This window comes from Dreissena polymorpha, chromosome 2, assembly GCF_020536995.1.
Source record: "Dreissena polymorpha isolate Duluth1 chromosome 2, UMN_Dpol_1.0, whole genome shotgun sequence".
In the NCBI taxonomy this organism is placed as follows: Eukaryota; Metazoa; Mollusca; class Bivalvia; order Myida; family Dreissenidae; genus Dreissena; species Dreissena polymorpha.
Genome location: NC_068356.1, coordinates 87,029,941 through 87,052,734, shown reverse-complemented (window position 1 = coordinate 87,052,734; position 22,794 = coordinate 87,029,941). Strand labels below are relative to the sequence as shown.

At 36.0% G+C, this 22,794-nt stretch overlaps 1 protein-coding gene across 1 annotated transcript in view; it reads left to right on the top strand.

The window, feature by feature from the left end:
* The window catches only part of LOC127867936 (protein FAM13A-like), a 93,394-nt gene that overhangs the window by 20,196 nt on the left and 50,404 nt on the right, over positions 1-22,794 (top strand). The window contains exons 4-9 of the mRNA XM_052409456.1: positions 476-685; positions 2,516-2,699; positions 5,131-5,254; positions 12,728-12,832; positions 19,627-19,790; positions 20,115-20,168. Of these exons, the coding sequence (XP_052265416.1) occupies positions 476-685; positions 2,516-2,699; positions 5,131-5,254; positions 12,728-12,832; positions 19,627-19,790; positions 20,115-20,168 (841 nt within the window). The remainder of the gene's footprint in view (positions 1-475; positions 686-2,515; positions 2,700-5,130; positions 5,255-12,727; positions 12,833-19,626; positions 19,791-20,114; positions 20,169-22,794) is intronic.

The window sequence follows — 22,794 nt, the reverse complement described above, 5'->3', positions numbered from 1 at the left end:
TCAGTGCTGGAACCAAACTTTGAAGGCTTTTGCAAACAGTTTGGATCCAGATGAGACGCCACAGAATGTGGCGTCTCATCAGGATCCAAACTGTTTGCTATTCTGATAGTATTCTTTGAAAAAAATCAAAGAAAATGCTAATTTTAGAAATTCAGCAGATGACATTTTAGCAGACAACAAATTTCCCAGCATGCAAAGGGCTAAGTGCAGTTTTCCCAGTGCATAGCTCACATACATAGTACAGGAATGGACAAGGAGGGCGTATATAAATAACAAGGAATAAGAATTGGGGATTTTAGAAGTTAGAGTGATCCAAAGATAAATAATGTTCAAAATAACGATGATCCACTGTATATGACTGGATTTATATCAACGTACTACTGGAATGAACTCGGTTGAATATAAATAACAAGGAATAAGGATAAAGGATGAGATGACCCACTGTATATTACTAGTTAACATATACATATTACAGGAATTAATGAGGAGGGCATATTCCGGCTGAGTGGAAGCCATGCCACGATGGAGAGGCTGAGGGCCCAGTTTGATCTGCGCGGGGACGCCAGCCTTGAGGAGTGCGGGGACATCATGGCCATCGCGGGCATGCTCAAGGTGTTCCTAAGGGAGATGCCAGAGGCCACCATACCTGACAGAATGACCGCTCAGTTCCTTGCCATACATGAAAGTAGGACTTCAACCTTTTACTGTTCAGATAACCACTTTGATGTGTTTGTTGTCCCTTAGAAAATTCCTGACACAATGACGTCCCAGTTCCTTGCCATACATGAAAGTAGGGATTAAACTTTTACTGCTCAGATACCCACTTTGATTTGTTTGTAATCCCTTAGAAAATTCCTGACACTCTGACTGCCTAGTTCTTGGCCATACATGAAAGTAGGACTTGAACCCTTTTCAGTTCCGATACCAAGTTTGATGTGTTTGTAGTCCCTTAAAAAATTCCTGACACAATGACATCCCAGTTCCTTGCCTTAAATGAAAGTGGGACTTTTAGTGAATGTAGTGAATTTGTTTGTATTTTGGGAAAACTGAGCTGAATTCATGTGAGTGAAGTGTCGTCCCTGTATAGCCTGTGCAGCTAATATGGGCGGCACTTAATCCTTTGCATGCTGGGAAATTTGTCGTCTGCTAAAATGTCTTCTGCTGAATTTCTAAAATTAGCGTTTTCTTCGATTTTTTTCAAAGAACACTATCAGAATAGCAAACAGTTTGGATCCTGATGAGACGCCACGTTCTGTGGCGTCTCATCTGGATCCAAACTGTTTGCAAAGGCCTTCAAAATTCGGTTCCCGCACTGAAAGAGTTAATGCATTTGCCTTACGCCCAGTTTTCCTCAGAACAAGGCTCATTTTATTGAGTTAAATGTTTTTTGGTCTAAGAATGCAATATTGAATACAATGCTAAGGTTGACAGATGTAAGTGGAATGTTAAGTGTTTGGTCTGCTGAGTTTGTGTTATTGACTCCAACAGTTTTTGTCTAGTTTTTATCACCAGTGCAATAAGAAAGTATTGCCCTTGAACATAATGGACAATGTGCATGTTTTGCCCTTTGAGCGCTGGAACCGGATTTTGAAGGCCTTTGCAAACAGTTTGGATCCAGATGAGACGCCACAGAATGTGGTGTCTCATCTGGATCCAAACTGTTTGCTATTCTGATAGTATTCTTTGAAAAAAATTGAAGAAAATGTTAATTTTACAAATTCAGCAGACAACATTTAAGCAGACGACAAATTTCCCAGCATGCAAAGGGTTAGCCTTTTCCTCCTTTATTATTTCCCAAATAAGTAAATCATACATGAACAGGACTGCTGTAGAATATAAAATATTGTTGGGAAACTTTCATCAACATTTTTTTGTATCAAGGCTCTGAAATCGAATTTGTCTGGTCACTTTTCAGTCTTGTCAGGTCGTCTGTCTGCCAGTGTCGTGATTTGAATGAAAAAGGCATCTATATGAAATAATATTACTTGGATCAATGTTTTTCTGTTATGTTTTCATACTGGCAGGGAAAAACATAAGTATTGTCAGACTTATATTTTACACAGAAAAGATACTGGAGTTGATAACAAAAAAAGTGTCTCGGTAAAAAATGTAAAGGTTGTTTTTTTTTACACTGTTTAAAGATCGATAAATTGAAGAAAATTATTACGAAATTACAAACATGCTCTTAAGATGTTTTTTATGATTTCGTTTACATAAATTTATCTGAAATTGATTTTGTAACATTCAGTGCCTCTTTGAACATTGAATTATTCATAGACAATCAGATCTGAAAATTAAATGTCATTTTATGAAGATAACGAATTTTATTAAGTTCTCCCTTATGAGCTTTACAAGTACATGGCCCTGTTTCCAGTTTTGTCTACCATTGTTTCATGGTACCCGAGTTAACACAAATATGGGCCAAGTTTCCAATTTAGTCTCCCATTCTTTCAGTGTGCCCAAAGGACTCATAATTATGGTCAAATTTCCAAGTTTGGTTTCCCATTTTTTTCAGGGTTCCCAAAGGACCCCAAGTCATGCGTAACTCACCTGAAACCCTTGCTGAAGGAGCTGCCAGAGGAACACTACGATCTCCTCAAGCACGTGATACGCTTCCTGGCCATTGTAGCGTGCAACGAGCAGGTCAACAAGATGAGTCCCATGGCCCTGGCCATCGTGTTTGGACCCAATCTGTTCATGTAAGGGTCGAGTAAATGTATTTTTATTATACAAGCCTCAATTTTGGGAAAATGAGATTTGATGCATGTGTGAAAAGTGTAGTTTCAGATTATCCTGTACATTGTTCAGGGGCCACTCTTTCCTCCTAGACTGGATTATTCTTCAGAAGAAACTTCCTTTTTTTAAACGCCCCAACAAATCAGAAAGTGTTGCCCTGATTAGCCTTTTTTTATGCCCCCTTTCGAAGAAAAGGGGGTATATAGTTTTCGCACTGTCCGTCTTCACACTTTTCGAGTCCGCTCTCTAATTCAAATAGTTTTCATCCGATCTTTACCAAACTTTGTTAGAAGTTGTATCTAGACCAAAGCTAGGTCAAGTTCGAATATGGGTCGTGCTGGGTCAAAAACTAGGTCACGGGGTCACTTAGTGCATTTCAATAACTTTTGAATATATAACAATATCAAAGCGTTTATTGGAGGCATATGTCCTTAATGGAGACAGCTCTTGTTTATTTATTTTTTTAAACACCCATAAAAATCAAAAATGAGCCTGTAAGGATGTATGCAGCCACAGGCTAATCTGGGGCGCCACTTTATACACATGCATTAAGCCCTGTTTTCTTGGGCACCACTTTATACACATGCATTAAGCCCTGTTTTCTGGGGCGCCACTTTATACACATGCATTTAGCGCTGTTTTCTTGGGCACCACTTTATACACATGCATTAAGCCCTGTTTTCTGGGGCGCCACTTTATACACATGCATTAAGCCCTGTTTTCTGGGGCGCCACTTTATACACATGCATTAAGCCCTGTTTCTGGGGCGCCACTTTATACACATGCATTTAGCCCTGTTTTCTTGGGCGCCACTTTATACACATGCATTAAGCCCTGTTTTCTGGGGCGCCACTTTATACACATGCATTAAGCCCTGTTTTCTGGGGCGCCACTTTATACACATGCATTAAGCCCTGTTTTCTGGGGCGCCACTTTATACACATGCATTAAGCCCTGTTTTCTGGGGCGCCACTTTATACACATGCATTTAGCCCTGTTTTCTGGGGCGCCACTTTATACACATGCATTAAGCCCTGTTTTCCAAGAGTGAGGCTCATACTACATTATTTATGCTTAGACCCAAAAATATGTTTGACCTCACCTAGGGAAATGTGCAGATATCAACGTTTTTAACAACATGTGTTTTCAAATAACTCTTTGCCACTTAGATACGTATTTTTAAGCATTTGTAGCTTCATAAAAAGTTACATTTAGATAAATACATTTGTTACTAAATTCAAGTTTTTTAGGCTTCATTTCCAAACATAAGTTACTGATGAGCAGCAAACAGCATAAAACCTGAACAGACTGCGCGTTACTTGCAGGCTTTTCTGGTTTTATGCTGGTTGCAAAAGCCATTTTCACTTTGCTTTAAATGGGGGAAACGGATAAATGTGTATTGGTAAGATTAAAGATACTTGTCATGGTTTGTGACAAAATATGTCTTTAAAGATTAACTTAAAAAATCCCAAAGCAGGCAATACAGTTGAGACCATGTTGAAATGAACAACAAGAACACCTATGTTTGGTACTATGTTAAAACAGTAAACAGAAAACAGTACATGTATGTACCATACTCTTACAAATTATTGATAGCAATTTATTTAGTTATTGTACTAAAGTTCACAACACAAATGACATTAGTTAAGTACCAAATTACCAGCATCAAAGAAAATGAGGCTCAAATTTTACAATTATTATAATTTACAGGAGTCTAGCTATCGGAAAAGGGGTCTTACTGCATTATAGCTTTTTTATACACATATTAGCCTGTGAAGCCTGTATGACTAATCAGTGAGGACATTTTCGGCCTAAACTGGATTTTTATCAAAAAGATATCTACATTTACCCGAAAATTCCATTAGAGTGAGCCTGTTTACCTGCAGACTGCACCAGCTAACCTGGAACAACACTTTACACTCATGCATTCTTCACTGCAGGTCTTGCAAGGAATTCATGGGTCTTAACACTTTGCACGCTGGGAAATTTGTCGTCTGCTAAAATGTCGTCTGCTGAATTTCTTAAATTAAAATTTTCTTCGATTTTTTTCAAAGAATACTATCAGAATAGCAAACAGTTCGGATCCTGAAGAGACGCCACGTTCTGTGGCGTCTCATCTGGATCCACACTGTTTGCACAGGCCTTCAAAATTCGGTTCCCGCACTGAAAGGGTTAAAGACCAAGGCACCACACATATTGTGTACTGCTTTATTTTTTCAATAAAATCCTTGCTTTGGGAAATGAGGTGTTACTGGCATTGCGTTAATTAGTAACACTATCAGCCTAAACGGGATCGTTGCTGCCTAGAAGATTTATTAAAGAGGAAAACGTCTTTTGCCGACTGCACAGGCTTCTCTGGAATGACACTTTACGTCCATGAATTCTTCACTTCAGGTCAGGCAAGGGATTCATGGCACTGAAAGACCAGGGCACCATGAACCAGATCATTTACCGATTCATTGTGGACTACAACGCGCTGTTCAAGGAAGCTGACGAGGACCCTCCTAGCGTGTACTGGGTATGTTGAGTGTCGTCTGTCTGCCATGGCGTTTTATGTACAGTCCTGGGTTCAGGGCCAGTATTCACCGTACAAATCTAAGACTTAAGTCTGGGAAAAAATAATCTTTGAATGGGAATAGTCAAGAATTACTTTAATTTTGAGTCAAACTTGGCATTAACCTCCCCAATCTTTGTCATTCATAATGTAGAACAGGATGTTAAGGAAATAATAATCAGTGATAGCCTGTATACAGTGAACCTGGGTTTATCCAGAAACGTCCGTTCCTGCAGAAATTTCCGGATTTACGAATCTTCCGGATAATCGAACCATTGCCGTTTTGACAAGAGTTTAATACTTACCTTATGACATACACCTTATGTTTATGTACATTTACATACTTATTTCGCATCAAGAATGATATTTTCTTGTTACGCAGACATTTATTTAGTTTATATAGTTTAAAAAATCAAATGTTGTATATGTATATGTTAATATAAATACAAAAACGCGTAACCAAATTGTAGTACATGTACACACCATGAGGACTGCATGTATCTCGTGTGATACTGCCGCAGTGAAAAGACGTTGCCATGGGTGGCACGCGAGCTGTAAGCTGGTAAAGTAACAGAGTTACAAATCAAGTGTGTTGAAGGCAAATGAAAATAAAACAGAAAACTGCGATACTGTTTTAATATCTTTATTTATAACCCATCTCAGAATGTTGAAATGATTAAAATAGTGACATGTGACATTCCCAACATTGTTAAAAATCACAGCGACAAGTTTTTAACGGATTGTATAAATAATCCTAGCACAACTTTTCACGCATAACAAGTTCATTTCGTAAAAAAATCCATAACTTTTGTTTGGGGACACTCCTTGCTGGTTCGGTCTTGAAGAACAGTCGACATCATTCCTGTTCCTACGCATTGAAATCAGCGTCTTAATTGGTAGCGTGTTCAGCTCATTAAAGACATTCAAGAAAATCAAACATCAAACCAAGTGTGTAATTTAAGATGCATTGTGTAATGCCGACACCAATTTAAGTTTAAGTAAAGTCGGAGTCTAATCATGTTTAGTCACGCGTATTAGCTATCACTCCTTAACACTGTAATATTTCACGCCTTGGTGAATGCGCTTTTGTTTATTTGGCGGGCGTCGATTAAGCCCCCATGTTGGGAAACACCCGGATTAACGAGACATAAGACCACGACTTTTATATTTCTTGGTTTACAAAACTGCCAACCCTAATTTTTGGAAAAAGGGAAAAAAAAATAATCGGAAAATCATCTTTTTTATATATTTTATTCCCGACCGCACTGAAAAATGAGCAAAACAAGAAAAAAAACGATCCGATTAGAGTACAGTTGGGAATAAAATCAAGTAAGTACAATCAACGATTGGTTCACATATATTGCAGAGATCAGGATATTTTTCAATGTGACACATTATGTACCAGTCCTTTTATGGGCACTTCTCAAAATTTATTTCGGTTAAAAATTACAGACAATAGGAAAATCAGCGTCAGTAAAATGTCGACCCCATCAAAATTTATTTCCGAGTCTGTGACGCAACTATATTGTTTAACATGTTAATTATATTAAACAAACCCGATATCATAGTAGATAAAAATTATTACCTTGCAATTTGATAATTAGTATAAATAATCCAATAAAACACTGCCATTATTTACGATATATGTGTTTAGGAATTTTGTAAACACGTCCGCCATTGTTTATAGGAACTGTACAGAAAGTTTGGAAATCGGAACAAATCGGTATATCTCGGAAAATCATTGATAAATATATTTGTCGTTTCAATGCTTAGGGCCGATTAATTTCAGCAAATCGGAACTCAACTTGCGTAAAACACTTGCTCAATTAACCGTTAAACTCCGCCTCTGTACTCTACAAAAGATTCGAAGGCGGAGCTATGCAGGTGCTATTATTAAATTGGAGGATTGCAATTGAGAAACAAACACACGATTGGTTCGGCATGTTGATTGCTAGAAAAAGGAAGCTAATTTTGTTGGCGTGAAATTTGTCGCTTTATTGCTTCAGACAGAAAGTGGCTTTCCTTCGATGACGTCAAACTGTCAATTTACACAGACTGCACATTTTCGGAAGACTTCAACTGACTTCTTGTTTACAATTCCGGTAAAAAAACACTTGCTAACATTAAACTTTTGATTAAATTATCAAAATAAAGCAAAAGCGAAGTTGACAAATATGATTAAATTAATTCGCGTCAGTTCAAATAAGGCGTTTTGCGTGGTAAATCAACAAGTTTTCATGACAACAACAACTTTAACAAACATTACTGCGACGACGCGGGGATCGATCTACCTCGATTTTTTTTCATGGACGATCTCATAAGTGGAATAAGAGCAAACACATAATTTGTGTATGAGTAGTTTATCTTATATAAGATTTATGCAACGGGCATTGCATTGCGTAATGGTGCGCATCGAATTACGGAAATGAAGCGCAGTTTTTCGTTTTAATGGGAGAAGAACGCATGTCATGTAATGGAGTGTTTAAAATTGCCTGATGTTACAAAAGGTGCTTTTAGGAATCATTTCATTTGAAGATATAGATGTGTTTCATTGTATAATTAGATTTTTTGTCTGTGTGTTAAGCTAATAAAAGATATGTTGTCTTTGTTCTGATGTTATTAGTATTAGCATTTTTTGCCAATGATTTTTATTATTATTTTTTTTTTTTTTCGACCGCCCGATGGACTATTTTCAAAATAATTTTTGTAAACCAATAAAAAAAAAAGTTGTGGCCTAATTACAGCTAAATTCACAGATCGGTGTCGCTAAAATATATGTCCGGATCCGGAACGCGAGATTCCGGACTTAACGAGGGAAAATACTGCATAATAAATCCGTTCCCCTTGACTTTCGTCTGGATCACGAGTTTTCCGGACTATCAAATTCTGGATAAACGCGGGTTCACTGTATATTGAAATACTGAACATATTTTTCCTGGCTCTTAGTCTATTTTTTATTCTTAAGTCTAAGAAGGAATTGGTAAATACGGACCCAGTTTACGGAAAGCTTTCACAAACATATCGTGTGGACAGATTTTTGATGATGTTTGATTTCTAGACCAACAATCTTTTTGTATGTTAAGCTGTTAACGGAAGGTAGTATTCAAAAATGGCAAGGGCTTATTTTTCTTTTGTAGATTATAGAATGATAAGCTTAAATTTATGTTTGTGCCTACAATATAAGGAGACAACATAATTATGACTGTGTTAATTTTTGTTTCTAAATGGAGAGGGTTAACATGCAAAAAGTGGATTTTTTCACTGCCTTTATATGTAAAATAAATATGTTTATTTGAAAATATTAAATATAAAATGTTAACAAATCAGATTTGTTATCATATGCCCTTTTGAATGTTACTGACTTTTATTGATATTGTTTGTGGAAGGTTTGTTGAAGTAGACCCAGAGTTTATTAAATATTTTTGCATACATGCCAGAAACTTTCGGGTCCAAATCGGGACAGTCCATTAAAAATGTCGGGACATTTTACCAAAAAGCAGGACACCTAAAACGATCAATCACGCCACCTTTACTGAAGTCAGTAATCAGCTAATTACTTACAAAACCTCATAATTTCTGGCAAATATTGATGGTAAATGCGTTTAGAATTGCATGAACACAGAAGTTCTCCATTTTCCGGAAGTAAACAAACATGTGCACTATGCAGATGAACCCATTTGTGACTAAGGCAACGTTCAACGGGATGTGCGCACATCGAGCACTGTTTTTATTCAACCAATCATCCATTAACTCTAAATTCAGATTGATGCAATATGTACACATTATTTTCTGAAAATCAGCCAAAAACGAAAGTAAATTTATGTCTCTGGTATCGGTCAGCGCTCGATTTGTTTGACATATAATACACTAAATACCGCATATTAATAGTATCTTTGAACATGATTTGGGCCATGAAATACAAAAGCAATCTGCTTAATGAACTACGATGCATCTATCCCTAGCAATTAACGACCCTTATCATAAAAATACCCTGGTGTGAATGCCCGATAAAATCAATAATTTGCCGATATATCGCTGATGTGTCAAAAACAACACTGGATCACTCGACTAGTAGATATGGTTTGTTAATAGGGGGCAATAAAGGGATTAGCGATGGTAATTAAAGCCAGACGGAGCTTGAATAGGGAATTGTATTATGAACTTATAAAGAGCGTATATCGTTTTGTTTGAATGTCGGGACAAATAGTGTTACATCGGGACACCGGGACAAACACCCCAAAAGCAGGACTGTCCCGCCAAGATCGGGACGTCTGGCATGTATGATTTTTGCCAGTGTATCCCCTGTAGTTACATGTGGGAATGGATAGTTGTCATTTTGTGCTAGTGTATCCCTTTAGTATCATGCGGGAATTGATAGTCTTTTTGTCATAGTGTCAACCTTAAGTCACATGTGAGAAATTCTTAGTTGTCTTGTGATTTTGTCACCCTTGCTAGGCTAGGCTGTTCACAAGATGAATCCCAGCACCCAAGTGTTTGTAAGGCTTATAATGTCCTCCTTCAAACATGCTTGGGTATATTGCTTGGCATCAGTCAGTCGGTCAGCTGGTCGGATTTTCAATCTGTACATAACTTCATTTCAACATATGGTCCGTGCTCTGTGAAAAAGGGATTTAATGCCTGTGCGTAAAGGGGCGTTCCAGATAAGCCTGTGCAGTCCACACAGGCTAATCAGTAACAACTATTTCCGCTTTTATGAAAGTTTTTGTTTCAAGAAAGTCTCTTCTTAGCAAAAATCAAGTTTAGGCGGAAAGTGTCGTCCCTGATTAGCCTGTGTAAACTACACAAGCTAAGCTGGGATGACACTTCAGGCATATGCATTTAACCCCCTTTTCACAGAGCATGGCTCAATATCTAAAGAATGCTTTGACTGACCATCATGTTAATTTAAATTTTGAATGATGCCTGCTTGGGAAGACACGATGATGCCTTTTGATTTTGAGGTCAACAGGTTTAAGGTCATTGTCAAAGGAGTTTGTATTATGAAGTTCATTACAAGCTGATATCTACAGAACGCTTTGATGTCCCTTCGTCTTGGTATGATTGTAAGTAATGAGGAAATGAAACACCGAATGATTTGTAGGTCAAAAGGTCACAGGTCACCACAAACATGCAATATTAAAAAATATTCAAACAACTAACTTTACTGAAACTGACAATCAAGCCTGCCATGAATCTGTTGTTCATATGATATTAAAACTTTTGTAATATACATGTAAATTTGGCATCATGATATACAAATGTATCAATGTTTCCCAGACAGATGTCATTTACTGAATAAATTTTACTGATTTCCTTATAAATTATAGCAAACTGATTAATTCTCTGTTCATATAAGTCACTTTGGTCTATTGCAATGTCTATGTAGCCGGATACAAAAGTATTGATTCATTTCAAGAGATGTACTCTAGTGATATAAGGAGATCGTTCTGAGGCAATAATTTGTCTTAGACTTTGCTCAAAAAGTCAGTGCTACATTATCAACATTTAAACAAATGACTTGTGTGATTTGTAGGATATAATTTATCATGTTTGCAAAATGTTTGCTCATAAAAAAGTAACAAGATGGACTGCATAAATCTTACTCATGGGTAATGAATTGACTTGTAAAATATTTTGTTTTCAGTCATGATCTATTAATTGATGGTGATTTTCTGTAATGTTGAGAGTTTATCAGATTGTGCATTGTATAACCAGTAAAAATTGTGTTAAGAATTGTCAGGAGAGGCTTTTTTCGCATGATAATAAAATTGGTAAACAGTATTTCTTATTTAGTTATCTGTACTCTGAAGGACATGTTTCATATGTGGTAATTAATTGAAGTATTGTGCAAATAGGAATTTTATTCTTAGTGCTTAGTTTTTGAACCATAGAAAGATCTGCAGATCTCAAAAGCTGTATAATCATAGCTTTTTTCCACCTACTGAGTGGATAAGATGGGAAATCAATTTCTTTTCTTAAATGTCAAGAGTGCATAACTTTCGTAACCACGTTGAACAATTTTCATAAACAATTGCAAAAACCAGACAGAATGTATGCAGCCTTGTTGTCATCAATGTAAGAGAACAAGAACAAAGTAGATTTTGTGGTTGAACAATTTAGAATGATTGACATGTTTTGCTGACACCTGTTTGCGTTGGCGATATTGTAAGGATAACAGCGTGCTCCAAGCAATTGCTCAGGAAATAGTGGGAAAAAGACTGGTTTGCATAGTATGTTGAATATTTTGTTTCTTTATATAACATTTATGTTTACTTTAAAGCAGCAGTTTTGTTTCTTAATAGCTATAGATATTTCTGATGTATGAACTCTTATAGTCCCTTGTTTTGTATTTCATACTATTAAGTGTTACTTTATCTTTTGTTGACTGTAAGATGTGGGTGAATGTGAAATTGTACCTTGAACTGTAAACAATTAGTCAAATGTCTACCTTCTTAGAAGTCCAGGTATTAAATAGTACACAAATTTGCCCTTTTTGGTATGTTCACTTCGTATTTTGGGTCAAAATTACAATGGAAAATTGTTGGGTCAAAATTACAATGGAAAATTAAACTATGTACTAGTAACATAATAACCCTATGAAATTCAGTGTGCGATTGTATGACACGCAGCTATCTGGTTGAATACTTTTAATTATTTAATAATCCAGTTATAAGCACAGTGAAAAATATCAATACCTTGCTATTTGATAACTTGCAGTTATCTAGCAAATTACTCCTTCATTAATTAAAGATACGGTTAAAGAATAATTTTTATCAATTTTTAAATGAAATAATCTGGACTTGTTACTAATTATTTACGGTTCTGTAGATTGCGTGAAATTTACTTGTGTGGGTAACTTTCTAAAACTCTGGCTTCAATGAGTTTTCATGGCTGTGTGGGAGGCCCTATTTATTCTAAATGGTCATTTAACTGGTTAAAAATGGTCTGTACATTTTATAAATGGCAGCTTTTTATGGAGTCATTCATTTTGATATTCATTATTTCAAATTTATTTTATTACAGCTCAGCCTAATTAAGTTTTAAAATGTATACCATTTTAATGTAGACCTTATTAATGTTTAAATGTTATTTAGTTAAGTTTGATTATTTTGAAACCTAGACTTTTGAATTCAGTTCCTTGGGTAGAACTATTGCCTTTGAAATAAAAAAATTGCCTAGGAATGTTTTCGCAACCTCTGGCATAAACCAAATTCACAACTAGCTTAGCTTTGTATATACAATCTTAGCTAAAATGGTGTTGGTATGATTTCAGTTTTGATTGGAAAAATTTAGATGTTAAATTTCCGAGAGAGACTCCATATAATATTTTTAGAGCCCATAGCCTTACACTTTATTCCTGTTCATATCTAATATGAGAAGTGTAAGTATTTTCTCACAAAGAATTCAATCCAAACTCACTATTAATATATGCCATAGGAGAGGAAAAAGAACAATAAAGTCCCTGACCGTCCTCCCCCACCCAAATTGAGTATCACCGAGCCCGAGGTATCGAGCCCGAAACCCACACCTCTACCCAGGAAGGTAATGTCGCCCATGCTACCCATTGCCTTGAGCTCCAGACACTCTGGGTCTTTTAATTTTTTAAAGATTGTTTTAGTTATTTCTAGTTTGTTTTTGCGTTTTTTACCTTTTTTATGTTTTGTCACTTTTTTCCTAGGCAATCTTTGAGAACATGAGCAGCTTACCTGAGTATCTTGTGCTCTTACTTAACCCTTTAAGTGCTGGAACCGAATTTTGAAGGCCTTTGCAAACAGTTTGGATCCAGATGAGATGCCACAGAATGTGGCGTCTCATCAGGATCCAAACTGTTAGCTATTCTGATAGTATTCTTTGAAAAAAATCGAAGAAAATGCTAATTTTACAAAATTCAGCAGACGACATTTTAGCAGACAACAAATTTCCCAGCATGCAAAGGGTTAAATATGCCAGTAATTTTAAACTGCCTTTCCTGAATTGGAGATTTTATGGCAATGATTGTGGTGATAATTTCATTACCAAATTCTGCATGTACAGATAATAAAGTATCTGGCTCATAATAACAGATTATAACTGAATGTAAGGGGTCCTAGACTAAAATCTTTAAAAGATAAGACAGGTGTAAATCATCTGATGGAATTGTAGGATTTTGCAATCAGGGACTTTTTGGATATCTTTTTCTGAAGTAAACAATTGATAAACCCTGGTAAAGTACGTGTTGAAAATTAAATGCTGTTTTTAGCTCGACTATTATATATGAAATATATATAGTGGAGCTATCCTACTCACCCCGGCGTTGGCGTGAGCGTCTGCGTTATAGCGTCTGCATTAGCGTGCAGATGTTAAAGTTTTCGTACTACCCAAAATATATTCTTTGTCACCTTGACATATTGCTTTGATATTTTGCATACTTGTTTACCAACATGACCCCAACCTATAAACAATAGCAGACAACTCTATCAAGCATTTTGTCATAATTATGGCCCCTTTTCCACTTAGAATATGCAGCAAATGTTAAAGTTTGCGTACTGCCCCAACTATTTTCAATGTCCCTTGACATATTGCTTTCATATTTTGCATACTTGTTTACCAACATGACCCCAACCTATAAACAAGAGCAGACAACTCTATCAAGCGTTTTGTCATAATTATGGCCCCTTTTCCACTTAAAATATGCAGCAAATGTTAATGTTTGCATACTACACCAACTATTTTCAATGTCCCTTGACATATTGCTTTCATATTATGCATACTTGTTAACCATCATAACCCCAACCTATAAACAAGAGCAGACAACTCTATCAAGCATTTTGTCATAATTATGGCCCCTTTTCCACTTACAATATGCAGCAAATGGTAAAGTTTGCGTACTACCCCAACTATTTTCAATGTCCCTTGACATATTGCTTTCATATTTTGCATGCTTGTTAACCATCATGACCCCAACCTATAAACAAGAGCAGACAACTGTATCAAGCATTTTGACAGAATTAATGCCCCTTTTATACTTAGAATATGCATATTATTGATAAATCTATGTTAAAGTTTGCGTACTACCCCAAATATTGCCTATATCCTTTGACATATTTATGCCCCCCTTCGAAGAAGAGGGGGTATATTGCTTTGCTCATGTCGGTCGGTCGGTCTGTCGGTCGGTCCGTCCACCAGGTGGTTGTCAGACGATAACTCAAGAACGCTTGGGCCTAGGATCATGAAACTTCATAGGTACATTGATCATGACTCGCAGATGACCCCTATTGATTTTGAGGTCACTAGGTCAAAGGTCAAGGTCACGGTGACCTGAAATAGTAAAATGTTTTTTGAATGATAACTCAAGAACGCATACGCCTAGGATCATGAAACTTCATGGGTAGATTGATCATAACTCGCAGATGACCCATTTTGATTTTGAGGTCACTAGGTCAAAGGTCAAGGTCACGGTGACCCGAAATAGTAAAATGGTTTTCGGATGATAACTCGAGAACGCATACGCCTAGGATCATGAAACTTCATAGGTAGATTGATCATGACTTGCAGATGACCCCTATTGATTTTGAGGTCACAAGGTCAAAGGTCAAGGTCATGGTGACCCGAAATAGTAAAATGATTTTCTGATGATAACTCAAGAACGCTTTTGCCTAGGATCATGACACTTCATTGGTACATTGATCGTGACTCGCAGATGACCCCTATTGATTTTCAGGTCACTAGGTCAAAGGTCAAGGTCACAGTGACAAAAATCGTATTCACACAATGGCTGCCACTACAACGGACAGCCCATATGGGGGGCATGCATGTTTTACAAACAGCCCTTGCTCTTTTATATTTTGCATACTTGTTGACCAACATGACCCCAACTTATAAACAAGAGCATACCAATGTATCAAGCATTTTGACATACTTATGGCCCCTTTTACACTTAGATAATTGAGCATTTTGCTTAAATAGCTATAACTTCTTTATTAATGATCGCATTTTATTATTGCTTTGACAAAACAACACTTATACCTGAATACCACAATGGATTCCACCCAAACAATACCCCAAGCCCCTACCTAGAATCCCTCCCCCCTACCTTCCCCCCCCCATTTTTTATATATTTTTTTTAAACATCATCTTATAAATTACCACACCCCACATTATACCCCCCTCTTAGCCCCCAACCCCCCCTACCCCCCCCCCCATTTTTTTTTAAACATCATCTAATAAATTACCACACCCCACATATACCCCCTCTTGCCCCCCCCCCCTCCCTACCCCCCCCCCCCCCTATATTTATTTTTGAAAGATCGTGTAATAAATTATTGGATATGAACAATTTCCCCATGATGGCCTACGTTATAGTGTCAAGCACTCAAATAGTCGAGCGCGCTGTCCTTTGACAGCTCTTGTTATTATGCTTGATAGTTCAACCTTTAGAAACTGTAAGAAAATTTTCTGAAGGGCTTGCCAGAATATAACAGTTTCCCTCTCAGAAGCAAAGTAAAACTAGCAATACGCAACCAGTATAAACCAGAACAGCCTGCGAGTATTTATTTCCACTGTTCAGGTTTTATACTGGTTGCTGCTCATTAGTATCTCAGCATTGCAAATGAAAGCCTTAAAACTTGAATGTATTAACAGAAAGTATTACATTTAATTTGATTTTCAAAAAGAGTACGACCATGATCAAAATGTTTATCTAAGCAGTAAAGGGTTAGCCCTTTGCATGCTGGGAAATTTGTCGTCTGCTAAAATGTCGTCTGCTAAATTTCTAAAATTAGCATTTTCTTCGAATTTTTTCAAAGAATATTATCAGAATTGCAAACAGTTTGGATACTGATGAGATTTGGATCCAAACTGTTTGCAAATGCCTTCAAAATTCGGTTGCAGTGAAAGGCTAAATCTTGACAGTTTTTCTGGAGCTCTGCCCATTACCACCTCTTTCCTTCTGCTGTGCCGCTTTAAAGTCCTTGCACTTCATCCTCCCATCAGCCTCTTTGTAGTCGCCGCTTGCACAGGTTCATTTTTCATTAGGGGTGTTGGGGAATTTCAGCGGAAAGATCCAGAGGAGCATGACAGGGCGTTCTCAGTGTCCCCATATCTTAGTTGTTCCAGAGGGTCTTTTTCTTTTCTGTGGATTGGGCAACACAGAATGAAGCATTTGAGCTCTGAATATTACATGATTCAGAAAAAAGAGAATATAATAATTTAAATGAAACACGATGTCAATATCGAGTAAATAATGTTTAAAGTTTAGCAACGAAATTTTACATTCAGTTTAACAATGGAATTTTATATTCAATTATATATCAAAACAACCATTTTTGTTTGCTGTGGTGTGATATGGCTATGGTGTCCCCCTAGTGAGCGGGAGGTTGCAGGTTCGATCCCCACTGTGGGAGCGTTCTTTAGATCCCCCCAAAGACACCATGTACTGGTTTTACCTAGGAAACAGACTCGAGAGTGTTTCATATAAGTAGTAAGTACTCTTAATGCAAACAAGCTAAAATAAATAGGTTTAAACTAAACTAACCTTTTTTGTTAATGAATATGAAATCATTTAGTGTGAACATTGGTCTCGAATGCCACTTTTCCTTTTTATCATAAACCTGTTTGTTTTTTGACTGTAGATATTTTCCATTAGGGAACATACTTTGCATTTTGACAACCAGTTGGTTGACTTATGATAAAAAGAGGTGGAATTCTTTTATTTTTGCAGTTTATGATTTTTTTTATTTGCTGAGTTCTGCATACTCAGCCATCGGGGTGATTAAGGAGTGAGAAGTTATGATTCAATGACTTGTATACATGTAAATGAAAATGATTTATACTGAAAATTGTGTATATCATATTCATTTAGTGTTTGAGAAGAAAAAATGAAGTGTTTGTTGCACATATTTTCTGCCAGCATGTATACACATTTCTGAAATATTTTTTTTGACAGTTTTAAAGTTCTTAATAATTCTTTTAGTCATTGTTTATTTTCTTTGATATTTTGTTTATCATAACTCTGGTAAATATTGTTTTTTTTTATTGAGCTTCTTATCTCTTTTAATAGTTTTTCATATTACATTATTTGCTGGGGCTGAGTTAACTATTTTCTTTCTCTATTATAATCCAATCTGATCATCATGTTCCTTTGTTTTCTGTTATTCATTAAATGCATGGTGTGGTACATGTATTCAGATATGAATCTTATTTTCATCTATCATTAGGTCTGTAAAGAAAAATCTCTAAAAGTTGTGTTTGTTTTAATTGTTTTTCTGTTGTTACAACATTTCTTTAAATATTTTTATGTCCCCCACTATAGTAGTGGGGGACATATTGTTTTTGCCCTGTCTGTTGGTCTGTCTGTTGGTCTGTCTGTTGGTCTGTCTGTTGGTCTGTCTGTTTGCGCCAACTTTAACATTTTGCAATAACTTTTGCTATATTGAAGATAGCAACTTCATATTTGGCATGCATGTGTATCTCATGAAGCTGCACATTTTGAGTGGTGAAAGGTCAAGGTCAAGGTCATACTTCAAGATCAGAGGTCAAATATATGTGGCCAAAATCGCTAATTTTATGAATACTTTTGCAATATTGAAGATAGCAACTTGATATTTGGCATGCATGTGTATCTCATGGAGCTGCACATTTTGAGTGGTGAAAGGTCAAGGTCAATCTTCAAGGTCATAGGTCAAATATATGTGGCCCAAATCGCTTATTTTATAAATACTTTTGCAATATTGAAGATAGCAACTTGATATTTGGCATGCATGTGCACCTCATGGAGCTGCACATTTTGAGTGGTGAAAGGTCAAGGTCATCCTTCAAGGTCAGAGGTCAAATATGTGTCCCAAATTGCTTATTTTATGAATACTTTTGCAATATTGAAGATAGCAACTTGATATTTGCCATGCATGTGTATCTCATGGAGCTGCACATTTTGAGTGGTGAAAGGTCAAGATCATCCTTCACAAGGTCAAGGTCATCCTTCAAGGTCAAACATCATATAGGGGGACATTGTGTTTCACAAACACATCTTGTTTTGCTTGTTTTTGCATTTAAATTAAGTTCCACGTGCACATTTACAGTGTATATTGTTTACACAAATGACTGTTAAAGTGCTTGTAAAATGTCTTGTATTGTTAACTTTAAATTAATGTATTTTTAAACAGCTGAATTGAATTATTTCTCAATGAAATAAAGATTTAAGAGGGTATTCACAATCAAGAATAATGGTGTATATGCCATAAGACCCCAATATCCTGTTTGGTGTGCTACAGATCAGTGCTGAAGTTTGTGTTTGTTTGTTTGTTTTGTTGGTTTTTTTGTAGTTTTTAACAATATTTCAGTGCACCATGGAAGTAAGTTTACTATTAAGTTTTTGTGATCAGGATTCTATTTCTAAACAAATATTGATTGTACATTCTGCATTATAAATCTTGTTATAAATATTTATTAATATTACAATAATCTTTCACTTGTCACAGTTAATATAACTTATTAGGAATGAAAAGGACAGATAACAAACTTATCCATGATTGTGTTGGCTGCAGTAAAATTTTAGCATGGTATATAATGTAAATAAATTTAGCAAGCTAAGCTTGATTGAATAAAACCAGAAAACTAGTAATTGAATAAAAATGAATTGAATAAAAGCATACATAATATGTAAAGTTTGTGCTACAGAATTTTCAAAATATTTTATTCTAAATAACATTAACAAAAAGTGTAGGATCCTGACACAAAACTGATAAGAATGTATTTCTAGAATATCATAATTAAAAAACTATAGTTCAACAATTACTTTGTTATAATAGGGCTTAAGTTCTTATTAATTATTATAAGGCTTAAGTTCTTATTAAACCATTTCAGACTAAACAAAGATCCTAACAATTTTTATGCCCCTGTTAGGGTGGCATATAGTAGTTGAACTGTTCGTCAGCCCAACTGTGTGTCCGTCTGAAACCTTTAACATTGGCCATAACTTTTGCAATATTGAAAATAGCAACTTGATATTTGGCATGCATGTGTATCTCATGGAGCTGCACATTTTGAGTGGTGAAAGGTCAAGTTCATCATTCAAAGTCAAAGGTCAAAAAAAATAATCCAAGGGAAGTAACAAGCTTTAAATGGAGATAATTTTTATTTATCATTTGGCAGGTACAGATCATTTTCACAAGGAAAGTAATATTTTTTAAAGGGATATTATAAAAAAAATATAATTTAGTTCAAAGCGGCACAGTAGGGGGCATTGTGTTTCTGACAGACACATCTCTTGTTTTCTAGAATATCACATTGAAAAACCGTGCGTACACAAATAAATTTGTAATTAAATCATGGAAGCTTTAAGTTCATACTTCTCATTTCAGACGAAGTTGAAGAGTTTCGAGGGAAACCAGGTGCCGGACATAGAGGAACCAGACCACAGTGAGAGTTCCATTTCCTCTAAGGGACGCAACTCTCACTCCCACAACAGCTTCAGTTTCAGTGATGAAGAAATGACTGGCAGATTGTCTCCCTTTCATTTGGATAGGTATTTGTTTTGTTCTAAGTTAAGATTTCATAATAGAAATGTGAGTTTGTAGTAGAAATCTCCATTTTGTTTGTTATTACAAATGCCTTAAAGTTAAAACATAAGATGGTGATTGATATTCTCCACTGCAGGTATAATGAAATTTAAACAACTTTAAGAATCTACCTCAAATGTATACATATCTTTGTGTAAACTTGCATGGGTTGTAAAAAATTCATGTGATAAATATTTATTGCAAGAAGTGCACTGAAAATCTTGGTGTTTGCGTCTGGGGTGTCTGTTTTCTTGCTGAGTACAAAGAAAAATAATTTCTTTTGGTTTCAGTGAAAGTGGATACAGTCTGGTAGAATCTCCGGTGCCATCTGCACGGACTTCAGAGTAAGTAACCAGTCTATATGGAGCATTCTTCCCCAAAATTGATTTATTTATTAAACACCTAAAACAAAATAAGTGTTGTTGAACAGGTAAACAAACAAGTCCTAACTCTGAGCAAAAGGTTTCAAATTAATGTATTTCTCATCATCAGTGCGCACATATTTGACAGATAATGTTTGCAGACTTTTGTGAATAAAAAGGAGTTCTGGGATAATCATGCTAAATGCAAAACCAAAAGTATTTTCCAAGATTAACCTGAACAGTTTGCACAGGCTAATCAGGAATGACACTGTCCTCTTTTCTGGAATTGTATGTGTAAAACAAGTATTTTCTAGCCACTTTGTAGGAATGACAATTTTCTCATAGACTTGATTTTTGTTTTGGAAAGATTTCTGTTAACAAAGAATTCAATAAAAGTGGAAAGTGTTTTCTTTGATTAGCCTGTGCACACATAACAACCTTGCATGAAGCCCAGGTAGCCTGCGCACACATAACAACCTTGCATGAAGCCCAGGTAGCCTGTGCACACATAACGACCTTGCATGAAGCCCAGGTTTTCCAGAACACAGCTCATACCAGGGAGAATGCTTCAAATAAATGCTCAATTATTTTTCGAATATATAAAATTGTTTCTGTGATATTTTGCACGCTACCTTGTGTGCTCTACTGATAATGATTTATGTGGCATTTAATATCCTGTGTTTAAACTCTTTGGAATTGAGCTTCTGAGGCAATATCATATCAATGGTATTCCAGTGGCTTTATAGATGATACAACAAATAAATAATTCAAAGCCTTTTGGCATCTCAATTATTTATAAAATGGATGTAGGAAATGTTTCTGCCTTGATTTGCCTTACATGTCTCTTCAACTGTTCAAATGTTCTATCTCTGTATATAGACACCCAACGTTGTTTTGCTATTTTCTTATCTGGTTTGAAAAGACGCATATTGTAGGGTAAAATGATGTAATGAGTCTTACAATCATACAACAGTCATGAGTGTAAACTTTGGATAGCTGTAATGTCAAGGTAAAATACGGCCTTTTTGATATGTGTCAAAGTCCACCATAGGGTGTTTATCTTGTTATCAGCCTGACCTTATAAGGTCTCCTGTGCCTCAGTAACCTGTGAACTCTATCAAAGATATCGCAGTGTTTAATGTACTCTTAACCCATTACCAATTAGATATATGTATTTTCATGCATTTGCAGTCCATTTATAAAGTTACATTTAATTGAATACCTTTCTTAATAAGTTCAAGTTTTAAAGGCTTCAATTCCAAGCCTTTAAGTTACATGTACTCATGAGCAGAAAACAGCATAAAACCTGAACAAACTGCAAGTTACTGGCAGGCTGTTCTGGTTTTATGCTGGTTGCAAAAGCCATTTTTACTTTGCTTCTTATTGGGGAAAGGGTCAATTTTAAATAGGCTTATTCCCACCAGCGCAGAAAAGTTATGTTGATAACGCTAGTTGCCTACTGTACTGAGTTTTCTAAATTGCAAGTTGGTGTTTTCAATTCTGTCCATCCAATCTTGTCTGGTCTGTTACTTCTTCATTTAACAGAAACGTTTACAAAATGTTGTGACAAATGTTGACTATTATTGCGGTTAGGTTTTGCATGCAAAAATTGTTTCTTTAACTTGAAAGGTTGAGGTCACTCTTAGAGGTCAAAACTAATAGATAGCTTTATAGGAATCATATAGCGTCTTCTGTATCAGATGTTTTTTACTTCTGAATTACATTTGATTTTTATGCTCTCCCAAAAATTTTTTGGGGGGAGCATATAGTCGCCGCTTTGTCTGTCCGTGTGTGTGTCCGTCCGTGCACAATTTTTGTCCGGGCTATTTCTCAGCAACAAATGACCGGAATTCAATGAAACTTTATGGGAAGCTTCACTACCAAAGGAGATGTGCATATAATCTGCGGTTTCTGGTCAACTGATTTTTCACAGAGTTATTGCCCTTTGAAATATTCCATTAACTGTACATATAGTGCAATTCTTGTCCCCCCAACTACTAGACATTTCCTTTTATCTGAATATATAGTGCAATATTGTGACAAAAAAAACTTTGGGGAGCATCACCCGTCTCCGACGGTTCTTGTTTCTGAATGTTCTTAGGATAAGCTGTGTTCATCTAAGTTTTTCAGGGCACTTCATAGTCAAATTAGGCTAGTTGCTTAGTGAAACACAATCCTCAAGCCCTTTATAAACTAGCCTCAAGACATAAGTCCTGTACTCGAGAACATTGAAAATTCTGTAAACATTACTGATTATGTTGTTCTGCCTGTAATCAAGTGTCAGTTTGCTTTGTGGGTATGTAAATGTTAGATCTCTATTTGGGTATGCTACCACATTCTCAAGATAGATTATAATATTCCTAAATTTTATATGCATAGATCATTGTAATTTATTTAATTACGTCATCAAAATTTGCTGAAAGAAATTGTGAAAAATACTAGCTTGATCCTAATAATGTCGACTTTTTTTGACAAGACCCAAATCAAAAGCACTAGCCCCATTCTTAGGGCCAGAGGGTTCGAGTGAAGACTGATGCCTATATGCATAAATCTTAGAAAAAGATGAAGATCACATCTAGACGTCACACAGTGTTTTTCTTATGTTTTT